At 35.2% G+C, this 13,750-nt stretch overlaps 1 protein-coding gene across 1 annotated transcript in view; it reads right to left on the bottom strand.

Annotated features, from left to right (window-relative positions):
- LOC113040170 (low-density lipoprotein receptor-related protein 1B-like) overlaps positions 1-13,750 on the bottom strand; it is a 246,167-nt gene that overhangs the window by 191,307 nt on the left and 41,110 nt on the right. Inside the window, exon 3 of the mRNA XM_026198463.1 lies at positions 9,822-9,959. Within this exon, the coding sequence (XP_026054248.1) occupies positions 9,822-9,959 (138 nt within the window). The remainder of the gene's footprint in view (positions 1-9,821; positions 9,960-13,750) is intronic.

Below are 13,750 nucleotides of genomic sequence, written 5' to 3'. Positions count from 1 at the left end.
GGAGCGATGGAGTTTCTGCAAATGGCAATAGGACCACTGGGAGGAGCCAGAGGAGCTTGATTTTTTTCACAGATTATCTGTCTCATATTCTACTGTAAGGACATAATGACAGGTTTAATAAATATGTAAAAAATATTTTTTTACAAAAGTTCCCAACAGCACCTTTAAGTAATGCAGTTTACCTGTCAATGAACAAATCTGCTAGCAATTTTTTTTTTTTTGTTTACATGAGTGATGATATCCAATGCTAAAATTTGTAGTAGAAGTGAACAAATAATAAAATCAAATAAAATATTCACGTAAACGTATTTTATCACCATGTAAATTATTCGTTTTATTGTCACCAATGAAGTTTGCTGCCATATTAATTTTTAGCGTAAAAAACAATGTTAGCATTTGTTGCAGAGATGTAAAATCAACATGACCACTAAGTTTTAACATTTGCAAAAAAAAGTTTAATCAAGTAATGCAGTTTTAATGTATTAAAATGCTAATTTACAAGAGTGCTAATGTGAGAAATGTGTTGAAATATTTTAATGCAGTTTGCTAAATCTCTAACCATAAAAGCTGCTATAATGATAAAATTTATTATGCACTTTTACAAATACAGATAGAAAAAAAAATGTTTATTACATTTGCTAAAAATATGCAGTTCCAGCATTTGTTTAATAGGTATATGGTCATCTGTTCCTATGGAAGCTGTTTCTGCCATAAATAATAAATGAAAAAGTAATTGTGAGTTTTTATCTCAAAATTCTGACTTTTTTTTCCTCACAATTTTGAGATATAAACTCGCAATTGTGAGTTATAAAGTTTAGTTCTGAGGGGGGAAAAGATTGATATGTTCTCAGAATTGTGAATCTAAATATATTTTACAATTCTGAATTAACTTGCAATTGCGTGTTATAAAGTCAGAATTATGATATATATACACGGATATATAATTTTCAAAAATTTGATATATAATTTTATCTCAATTGCAAGTTTATATCATGCAATATTGACTTTATAATTTGCAACTGGGAGTTAATATCAAGTTAATTTCATGCAATTCTGAGAGAGAAAAAACATCAGAATTGTAAAATGTAAAGTTGCAATTGCAAGAGAAAAAGTCAGAATTGTGCGATGAAAAGCCTATTTTATTTTTTATTTTTGTATTTTTCAGTGGCAGAAATGGGCTTCCTTATGTTCCACATAGATTCGTAGTTGAAAATTTAGAACTTTGATTTTAATGCAATGTGTATTGCATATGTCCCTGACAAAACTGCTCTGAATTGATGCGATTTACTAAAAATACTTGCCCATAAAAACAGCTTCCCACGTCTTTCTGTAGTGGATTTGTCAAGAAATTCTAGTGCCAACTTCAAGCTAGTCAGACGTTCTATGCTGCATTTGCCTTTGAACTTCCCAAGATTCCTGATTGCTGTCTTGGCCTTCACTACAGCACACAGCGAGGGTTCTCACTCAAGACCTCTTTTTCCATCGGAATTGAAGTACAAACTCCGCTTGCTGCATCAAAGGCTGTCAAGACTGTCACATGTTCTGAGGTTTGTTTTATCATTTGTAGGCTTTGATAAACATTCAATAGTGGAAATTTACAGACAGGGAGAAGAAATGGCTGAGGCGGGCTACACACAAGCTTCCAGAAACATGCATACTGTATACAAGAGCAACACCAGCTAAAGCTATTAATATGTTAACAGGCCACGAGCGAGGGAAAAATCTATCACTTTCTTTCCTTGGGAGATGAAAGAGAAATGGTGCATCTGTTCTACTCTGTTTTTTTTTTTTTTTTTTTTTTGTTTTTTTTAGAGCAGATTCAGTTTGGGGATTTGCCCAACAGAAGAGAATTCTAATGTACTGCTAAATGTATACTAAATGTGTAATACATAAACAAATACATATATATTGGATACATGGAATTTAGAGGTCAGAACCCTTTGCACAGCATTCTGCATAAAAACAAAAACAAAACATAGAATAAATGCAATAGCATGCAGTGCTTGTTTGAAAGCAGACTCATGTTAGCCTCAAAAGCCTTTGTTGAGGGGAACTGTGAAAAGACTGTAGAGAGCAAGCTTTGGAGAGCAAGAGGGAAGCAAAAAAAAAAAGCATGAGGGACACTCAGCACATTTTCAAGGTTACAGTCCTTCCTGTCACATAAAGATATAAAGTTTATGAGCTTTAGCATTTCCTTTGTGCTATAAATGTGGATGTGTAAAATAAGGCAGGTTCTCAAGCCCAGAGGGCAGAAAGCCCATCGCTCATATTCGGTAATGTGCAACCTCAATCTCTAGACAGAGATGACTAAATGATTACTCTGTAAATTCAACAAGACCTTTTGCCTTTTGACAATCCATGGTGCATCTTTATACAAATGCAAGTCAAAGTTTGGCTAATTAGCATGATCCAATTCGCCAATACTAATTTGCAGAGACAAACAATTTCCAAACATCTCCCTTTCTTAAGTGAGTTAAGTGAGTGAAGTGACATTCAGCCAAGTATGGTGACCCATACTCAGAATTTGTGCTCTGCATTTAACCCATCCGAAGTGCACACACACAGAGCAGTGAACACACACACACACACTGTGAGCACACACCCGGAGCAGTGGGCAGCCATTTATGCTGCGGCGCCCGGGGAGCAGTTGGGGGTTCGATGCCTTGCTCAAGGGCACCTAAGTCGTGGTATTGAAGGTGGAGAGAGAACTGTACATGCACTCCCCCCACCCACAATTCCTGCCGGCCCGAGACTAGAACCCACAACCCTTCGATTGGGAGTCCAACCCTCTAACCATTAGGCCACGACTTCCCCCGACTTCTTTGTGCTGTAAGTGCCATATAGCAAGCTACCTGATCTACTACTTTAGCATAGTGCCAACTGTTTTCTACTGGCTAGAACAAAATATTCCAATAAGCTATGTTTCTGAACAGATATTGAATAAAAATCTTCAATTAGTCTAAGTGTAGTACTATTGTGTGATATGATTAACCCTCAGATAGTGAGCTAACAGCTTAGCCTACTAGCTAGGCGAGTAATAATAATAATAATAATAATAATAATAATAATAAAAAACATTAGCTAGAACCGGATATGATAACAAGCTATGTTTTGAACAGGTAACGAATGGAAAGGCAGTTAGATTTCTTCAGCATGTGAGTATTTTTCTTAACAGAGTGTCTATTTATACTAAGTGCAAATAGCCCGCCTTGTTGGCAGAGGCTATTTATACTAACTTTGACCACCAGTGTGTGATTGCGTGGTAGTCAACACTACAAAAGATGCTGATCAATCATCAGCTTCAGTGGCGTAGGTCATAAGGTGATTTCTTGACATGACTGAACCAAAGTTTTTTTCTTCCTTTACAAATCCCATATCACATCCCTGTTGAAAAAACAGCATACGCTGGTTAGGTATGTTTTGAAGCTGGGATGCTGGTTTGAGTTGGTTTATGCTGGTCCTTTGCTGTTTTATTATGGTCCTATGCTGGTTTATGTTGGTCCTTTGCTGGTTTAAGCTGGTCCTTAGCTGGTCATGTGCTGGTCCTAAACTGGTCCGACTTCAAAACATACCTAACCAGCATATGCTTTTTTAAACAGGGATCGCAAGGCAGATAACACACATACGTCTGCAAGATATCTGTTAAAGATGGCTTAATCTGGAAAGCATCTGCAGTGTTCAAACATCTGACAGATGTCTGTAAGATGTCAGTTGTACGTACAATCTAAACCATAAACATCTGAAAGACATCTAATAGACATCTATTTGACATCTGATAGTAAACGTCTAGTAGACATATTGCAGACTCACAAACGTAAATCCAGATGTCTCTGAGATGTACGTGTGCTATCAATAAAAATGAATTAAGTAATCAACAAAACTCGAAATGAAGTATCAGGTAGGATCGGGGTGGTTGTAAAGAGGTCTTTATTGTCCCAATAAGGTGGCATCCATTTAATAATTTGAAATAAAATGATAATTTACACTCAATAAGTTATTATTAGGTACTGTTTTTATATAGGTATCTATGATTAGTCTTTTTCTTAAATGTTGTGGAGTACTATCATGCGAGGCATTGTGATTTTGTACACAAAAACTGTACGCTCTTATGATGTGAGGCAAACGAGAATAAATGTGACAGATCAAGAAAATCTTCGCCGTGAAATGTGCACGGCATCATGTTCTTTTCTGTGTGTATTTTCAGGGAAGTTAATTAAATGTGTGACTCTTTTTGTCTCAATTCTGTTATCTTCTGCACAGCTCTATGCCGTCTTTGTTAAGTTATTCATTTCACACATCTACAGTCAGTCAGTCTGACACCGGCAGACACCGTCTGAATAATAATAAAAAAGATATAAAGTCCTTATCAGGCCCCAATGATCTAAATATAATCTTTGTGAGAAGGACCAAAACGGTGAGGAAACGTGAAGATAAGCGATCGTACTGAAATACACACTCACATGCACAGCCGAAATCTCTTTATTCCTCTATCCTCTAGTCTCTAGTGAATAGCCGTGGTCACCTGAAGGCAAGCTCCATTCCTCAATGACAAAATGAATCCCCACACAACCAAGAAAAATAGCAAAGAAAGATTTTCCAAATAACACACAGTGATCCAAAGGCAGTGGTCCCAATGCTGCTCGCTATTTTTGTTTTCATCAGAACAAAATAAGAGAATCTAAAAACACTTCGTCAAGGTTAGTTACTACTCTAGGTGCTTAAGTCGATATCAAATACCTGCAAGACTGTTTACTCAGGTTTATCAACGTAGCAACCCACATTTCAATTGGGCTGAGCACAGTTAAATACAACATAAAACAGCATTCGCAATTCATAACATGATATTTCTATGTGAAAATTAGCTGTCAATTTTCTCTTGGATATTCGTTAAAGATTATCGCAAAAAAAGTGAAACTAGTAGAGTTTTCTCCTCAGAACGTTAGATGTGACATGCTGTTTCATGCTATATTACCAGAGCTAAAAAGTTAAACAAAGCATTTCTCTTTTGTTTGTGTATGTTTATGTTTCCTTGGTTTTCTATAAGACTTTGGGCTAACTATTTTACTATCTTAGCATCACGCTGTGCTAGTGGAATTTGCTCTTTTTGTGTAGTTAAGAACTACTACTCCAGATGTTAGCATACTAGCTAGCTACAACCATAGGTATATATATACATAGATGCCTCATTAGCGACTGTTTCTATGGGCCACGCTACGTAAACCGCCCACCATTTTTTGGAACGGTCTGTGAAGTTTGAGCGCAAGTTGTCTGTGTGCAGCTACAAGAGCAAATTATACACATGTATATCATTGAATAATCATTGATTATTATGGTGAATAATGTCATGTTGACTGTTCCAGAATGGCTGACGTGCCAACGTATGTGGGACGCATCTATGGCTACATTAGCCAACCTGTTGATGAAACATTTTCCCACCTCCTTGCCCCCCTAACACAATCAGTTCCTGATTGCAGACCAGAAAGTGTCTATGTGGAAGCAGTTTTTTTTTTTTTTCACCCTGGATTTTTTCTTTATGATAATATGTGCAAAAAATATACCTTTAGCTCGTCAGTGGAGCAGTACACTTAAAGGTACACATTTTTACCTAATTCAACATGATTATTAGTAACTCTATTAGTTTTGATAGAGATGTACTTTTGGTTGTTGTTTTAGCATTAAAGGAACTTTTTTTCAATGTCTGTACAATGCTCAAAATGGTTAAACATGGGGGTGTAATGATTCACTTGTTTTATCGATGCATCGATTACAAACCCTGACAAATTATATGCATCATGATTTTTGAATCATGAATCACCGATCTCGGAAAGTAATTAATTTAAAATGCTATAAGAATCTAATGAATCGCAATTTCTATAGCGATTCAATGCTTTCTAAATATATACACATTAAATTACTACACGCACTAATGGAACATTGTTTGTGCCTCGCATCTCTCCTTCACTCACTCCACTGTTTACTGCCCGAGATGGTCACAGGATTGTGCTTGCGCTCCGTTAGTCTCTGACGCAGCTGATGACATGTGATCTTACCTCAGGACTCGTGGCCAGTAATACTAGAGTGAAGTAACTTTACTTTTCTGTAGTTTGTCAATGGCTCTCTGCATCTTACTGACGGCGTTATCTGAGCAGTAGAAAAGCTGCGTATTTATTGCATGGACGGAGCAGAAATGTAAGTGTCTAAATCACACGTACAGTTCCATTGAATGATAAATGTATTTTAACAATGTTGATGAACCGAATGTATGAAGGAAACTGTTAAAATAGCTGCATCGTTAACAACTACCTTGAAATAAGAGCGCGAGGTTTATCTGATAATCAGATGAAAGTATGAAAGTAGGGTTTGTTGCTTTACCAAACAGACATCTGGCGCGTTTTCTCTTAGAATCATCATTCGCTGATTTAGAAGAAACGTTTATAGCTTCTATAGCATTTTATTTTGTGAAAATTAGATAAAAGAAGTTTTCACACTGAAAGAGAAGTGATCTCGCTCTCATAGACGTGCCAGGCTTTATCTGCAGCTAAACTGAATAAAAGCACAATTAACTGATGAAACACTATAAAAAAACAATAATAAATAAATAAAATGTATGAATGATGCAGTGCTAATTGACATAATTTATTACAGTACAGAAACTATAGAATATATTTTCTACCTTATCCTGTGCAGACAATTAAAATAATATAAAAATTAAATGTAGTAGCCTATATAAAACTATCATAAAATTCATTTTATAAAAATAATTATTATTATAATGCATAGGCTACATACATAAAATGATTGTATTTGGCATTTCTGTCACTTTCTAAAATGATGGCTATGCCCATGGTGTGACAAAATGTTAGCTGATACATAATACTTTTAAAGCTCTTTTTTAAATCTTGGCTTACATACATTTGTACATATGCAATGTCATGCCATAGCATCATTAAACTAGCATCTAACAATGGACAAAATTTGTTTTTATTTCTTTTTTTTGTTTGTTTTTACCTATGGCTCTCTAACCATAAAGGCTGCTGTGTAATTTGCCCCCTGACTAAGCGTTTAAAGAATTTAGGGGAAATGAATGTAATTAAATTTTTATTTGAATTGAATCAAAAATTAGCAAAAATCATTCTTGAATTGAATCGAAAACCTATGAATCATGAATTGAATCGAATCGCTGCCTACCCAAAGATTCACAGCCCTAGTTAAACAATATGGTCTGTCAAAAACTAGCACTTTATTGGAGTAAAACTGTCACTAGACACAGTAGGATGGGCTCTAATGACTTAAGACATTTAGCAACCACCTGGAAAAACCTGAAAAAAAAAAAAAAAAAAAAACTGGTAAAACTGTAGCAAACGTGCGCCACCATTTTACTACAAATACCATGGTTAAACTATGGTTAATGCAGAAAATCCATGGTTATTTTTCACCCTTTGAATTTTTTATATTAATACCATGGTTAAATTTTGTAAGGGAACCTAGCAACCATCCATAACAGCCTAGCAACTGCATAGCAATGCCCTAGCAACCATCTACAATGGCATTTACAATGGAAGTGAATCTGTAAACATTAAAAAATTCATTGTTTCTAGGGGTGCTCCGATCACGATCGGCCGATCGTTAATGCGCATCTCGTCAGTAAAGCCGGTTCTCTAATCAGCGGTTAATTCCATCAGGTGCGTGATTTCACATAGAGCAGCTGTTACTACACAGAGCCGTTGTTAACTGAGAAGATGCGCCAAAAAACGCTGAAAATGAAGTAGATTTGCGCATCTTGTCTATTAACAACGGCTCTGTGTAGTAACAGCTGCTCTATGTGAAATCACGCACCTGATGGAATTAACCACTGCTCAGAAAACCGGCTTTACTGACGAGATGCGCATTAACGATCGGCCGATCGTGATCGGAGCACCCCTAATTGTTTCATTAGTATTGCCACAAAATGTAACAATATGAGTGTTAGCACAAATTTAATGTAAACAAAAACACACAAAAAAAACATCTATAAAACGATAAGCTTCACATTTCTGTTGCTTCAAAATGTACTTTTGCCTCACAGTAACCTTTAAAAAAGAGGAACAAGTTGAAATTATGCACTGCACTATCACGCAAAATAATACTACAAGACATTTAAGATTGTAAATGAGGTCAATGCTAATTTCACGCTATCTTTAACCCACAAGGCTAGTTTGTCTTAACTTTAAAAATCCACCGCCCCCTTAAAAAAAAAAAAAAAAATGTCTGGCTCATATGACCATTCTCATAAAGATGTTTCTCTCTCACTTCTTCTCTCTATCTGTCCCAGATTCGTATACCTCCAGGAGTAAGAGTTGATATCTGCTCTGTAGACTGATAATGTAAATTATGAATGCTCAGTTATGACAGGTGTGCAGAGAACAACCCAAAACTGGTCTGTGGTGGAACAAAGCGGCCCGAGTTTTCTCCTCAAAGGAGCATGTACAGTACTTCCATGCATCCCTCATTCAAGACGCCCAATTTTATTTACTTTGAAACCGAACCAAGACTAAGATTGAAATGGGACATAAAATGTAAATGTGCAAGTTTCCCCTCTGAGCGCGGTCTTCGGTTGCCTGGCATGTGTGTGCGAACATCTTACGAGCGGTTCAACTCAAGGTGAGGATGATGAATAACTCCATATGTTCATTTATTACGGCCGTAACTAAATACACACATTCTCTAGACATGAACGATGTAGTTCAAGCATCTCAACAGTTAAGCATGCTCGGCTGCAATGCATCAACATTATAGACATAAACTAGGCTGCAGTTTCCATATAAACCTCTTTTCTTGTTGCCTTTCACCACAATGTGACTAAACGCAATCCTCCCTTCATCATGTGGAGAAACAGTAATTGCCTTTTAGCAGAAACCCATTATTACATTAAGCCGACTGTGCTTATCTTGCATGGAACCGACTTCAAACAACTGCAGATTTGTTGTGGGTTTAATTCTGTCAAACACTCTTAAAATGAGGAAGTAATGGGCACTTTTTGGCGTTAAGATGGAAATCGCACTTTAAAGGTTAAAGTCTTGACCTGCTGCTATAGACGTCGACTGACCATTATGATGTTTTCAGCTGAATTCGAGACTGCTTACGTCAAGTCTGATTCTAAACTACACAAATTAAACACAGATCAAAATCATTCAAGCCATGTCTTTAGCTAGTTTCATCATTTTCAAAATACATAGATTCATCACATTAACAATTAAAAGGATCATCTTTTTATTTTTTAAGGTAAAAAGAGTTCATTGCACTCTGAAAAGAAGAAACCAAGCTGCAAACTTGACTTGCTTTGAACTTCCAAAACTTTCATCAGACAGTTTTACATAAGAGTTTAAAAAAATGGCCTATTTAATTAAAATGGTCAGAGAGAAGACGAAAAATGGTCCTGGAATATTTGAAAAAAACTTGATAATATTGTGAAATACTATCACAACTTAAAATAACAAATTTTTTGGCATTTATTTAGATTGGACAGTGTAATGTCAGGAAGCAAAGTAGGAGAGAGAGATAGGGGTTGGATCGGGAAAGGTTCACGAGCCGGGATTTGGAAACAGTAGTGCTGCATAATATTTTTTTTGTTGAAACCGTGATACATGTATTTTTTAGGATTATTTATATTTTAACTTTTTTTAATGAATAGAAAGTTTAAAAGAACAACATTTATTGGAAATAGAAATACAATTAACTTTAATAAATGACTTTACCGTCCCTTCTGAGCCAATTTTCTGCATCCTAGCTAAATGAACTTTCAACAGTAGTGTATACAGTATATAAAACCATTGCGAACTCACCGCGACAGTGCACACCCTCGTCATATCCATCCTCACAGTCTCGTACTCCATTGCAGAGTGTACTGAAATGAACACACCTGTGGGTGCCGAGGCATTGGAGGTGATTGACGGGACATCTAACCTTTACCTGCCGCAAGCCTGGAGAAAAGAAGAACATTTCATGAAACCGTGAAAAACATGTAACTTCTTCAAACTACATTAACAATTTGCATTTGACAGACACTTACAAAAAGAGGAACAAAGCAGTTCATCAAAGAGCCAACAGTATTCGTAATACATAATGCCAAGTTTATCAGACAGCTACTGTAGATTACAGAGCAACACAGAAACTAGTTTTCAAATATGTTAAAACATTTATCACAATCCTGGAAAGTGTTCCGGTAGAATTTCCAGTAGATTACTGCTGCAACAGTTGTGGGCTTTAATATTGCGTGATGTGGTAATGATGTGTGAAGACAGAGTAACTTTTTGGAATAAAAGTATGTCTTGCATTTGCTAACACAAGAAGTTTGCAGTCAATTAAGCTCACAGTCAGTTAAGTATGAAATTATAAATATAAAAAGAAATGGATTGTTTTTGAATAATGACTAGTTTGGTAATGACACGACTCTCAGTTTGTAACAAAGCCACTTTCATATTCTATACTAGGCTGGTAGATCTTTGTTCCTGCCACATCTCAAGTGCTTTATAAACAAGCAAAAAGGTAATAGAGGTTTAAAATAATAAATAAAATAAAAAGATTTCTATTTTAAAATGCTTGACATGACTGTATGATGACAGCAGAAAAAAAAATTGCCAAAAAAAAAGTAGGAGTAGAAGTCTGCCAGGAGTTTGACTGACAGGTTATCTAAAATCTGTCCGACAAAAAAACAGACTGGAGAGTAGAGGTGTGTTCACGCTATATTGTAATTACCATATGTACGAGATTCCAATTTGAAAAAAATAAAGATTAACGTTATTAACGTAAATTATCTTCGTATATCTTGAAATTGAAAATGGTGTAGATTAACGTCTTTCCGTGGGAAAGAACAAAATCATTTCTGATGTTCATTCATGATTATTTCATGCTATAAAACAGCTCTGTCACAACAGATTAAAGAGCCACGAAACTGTACTTATTGTTTGAATTTCTTAAAAAATGATAAAGCTAAGACTTTGTTTCATAGCAAAAGTAACTTGTTCTGTCTTGTCTGTTGATGCGTTGTCGGTGTCCTCTTTACTCTGCAATGTATTTGTGTGAATGAGAATGTGATGCGTAAGGAGGGAGTTTGCACGAATGGTTTAATACACGTAGAAATAAATAATAATAATAATAATAATTGTAAATAATAATTATCTACAGTGTTGATAATTATCTACAGTGTTGGGGTAATGCATTACAAGTAGCTCAATTTACGTAATCATTACTTCATCAGTTCATCAGTTATTGTTTCACAGCGATGCCTAGAAGAAGAATTATAGAACTTTTCACGGAATGGAAAGGTTCCATGAATGTTAAAGGTTCTTCATGGAACCATCAATGCCAGTAAATAACCTTTATTCTTAAGAGGACAGAAAAAAAAGAAGCAACAACATTAATGAATACAAATAAATTAAATATGATTACAATACCGTAGTTTAGCAAACGACAGAAAAAGTATTCTCGTTTTATTTAGTACTATGTACTCAAAAAAAACAAAAACAAAAATCAAAAACAATTATCAACAGAACCAAACAAAGATGGCATAAAAGTACTTAAACAAAACAGATGAACAACGCAAGTTCTTCTAAAACCCTCCACGTTCTTGTTTTCGCTCTCTACGCAGCATAAATACAAATAAAAGCAGTAAAAGCGAGACTTACCCCCCTTAACTCGATTCATAGGGGTGCTGTGTATAAATGTGATGAGCAAAGCTATTTTAATATTCAGCTCCCAGTACAGTTCCTCCTAAATAAGTCTCTTAAGAACGCGAGAATTTAGCACACCGCCAGCTGTCTCTTGTGATTCACCGATTGCTTGACATTTCTGGGGTGACGCGGGGGAGCGGAGACCACTGCCAAAACGCCAATATTGATCTCCATCCAGATCCCCAAAAGTCTCGGGCCTACAGTACGTCTGCCTCCTTAACTTTCAATTTCCTTTTAAACGATCACCCAAGTGGTTGTTTTTCAAGAGTGTTTTGGTGAAAGGAAATTTATACACAGGTTTCCCCCCAAGGCTTGTCCCAGTGGACCTCTGCTCCACTTTCATAATCCTGGTAAAAAGAGAATATGTAATTCAACAAATAGGAGAATTGTTTAAAAATATCCTCTCAGTGTCTCTCGCTCTTTCTCTCAGGGCCTCCGGATCTCCAGAGAGGTTCAAAAGTATCTAGGCAGCAGAAGTCAAGATGGAACCTGGAAGATACTGAGGGTGATGTAACCTCATTAATGCAGCATTTTCTATTGTTTTAGTCTCTCTCTAAAGGCTTCAACCACAGCCGCCCTCCAGCACGACCGCGTGTTAGAAGGGGGTCTCGCTTAAAGACTAATTATGAAGGAATTCTTTTGAATCCAACAGCATAGAGGCACAGACATTCCGAAAATGTCAAAAATAAGTGATTTGTTTTTATATTACATGCATACTTGCTGTATGAGTTGGGGTCCTCATGCAGTAAACTAACTAACTGACTAACTAACTCAAGTTTTATGTTTTGTTAAAAGTAAAAATTAAAAATCAATTATTTTAATAGTTATATATAATCAAATAAATAAATGTAAATGCGTTGTTTTTAAATTTCATAAAACAATAACTTCAATTAAAAATAAAGAAATTGAAAATACACGATAAAATAAATTATATAATGCACAATCCATTATAATTATAATGTATACAAACAGTTATAAATTAGTTATGTAAATGTGTAAATTATAGTTTTTTTTCACATTACAATTAACACAAGTTACATAATTTGATTTTTTTTAAAGTAACAAGTAAAATTATGCATTACCGTACTTTTAAATTTACAAGAAAAAAAGTTACTCCAAGTTACTTTTTCAAAGAATTAGCGTCAGTTACTTTGTTTTCCCCCTTATTTACAGATGTTTTTTTTTTTTTGAGATTTTATACACACACACACACACACATACACACACACATATACATATATATATATATATATATATATATATATATATATATATATATATATATATATATATATATATATATATATATATATATATACATATACATATACTTTTTTTTACAATTTTTACAATTTTATATTCATTTATTATATATATACACATAAAATAAAAGCATTAGGGTTGCCCTTTATTTTACAGTACGTGTATTTATAGTGTACTTAAAGTGTATTTAAGAAATTTCTGGTAATGCAAGTTAACTACGTGGGGTAGGGTTAGGTTCAGGGGTGGGTTCAGGGTTAGCACCTAGTTATTACATAGATATTACATATTGTAATTACTATAAATAATACATAGTATGTACATGAGGAACAGGACTGTAAAATAAAGTGCTACCAGCATTAGAGTAAAGAGAGACTTCTTTCAAGGCTCTTTCATCCAAACAAACTGCCCAAATTTCAATTTCTGCTTGTGTTTATTGTTTTTGAAAATGGATTACACACTAATCTCTTGTGATTAACGGGATGAATATTAAGAGAACGGCAAGATGGAAAACCACAGATGGTCGTTCACAGACGAGAGATGACAAACCGATCAAAGGAACCACGGCAGTGCGTTTCTTGACGTGCAATGAGAAAAGTCAGAAACTAGTTTATGCAGTTGCACATACTGTACAAGAAAAAGCACATTCCGAGTCCGACAGTGTGCAGAGACAATATTCGCTATAAAAACCTCATATTTATTTAAACGAGCTTGGTAATTACCAAACTGTCAGGAAAAATGAGTAAGGTGAATTTATTTGCAAAAAAACAAAACAAAAAAAA

Source organism: Carassius auratus, chromosome 22 (genome assembly GCF_003368295.1).
Source record: "Carassius auratus strain Wakin chromosome 22, ASM336829v1, whole genome shotgun sequence".
Lineage (NCBI taxonomy): Eukaryota > Metazoa > Chordata > Actinopteri > Cypriniformes > Cyprinidae > Carassius > Carassius auratus.
This window is presented reverse-complemented; position numbering and strand designations above follow the sequence as displayed.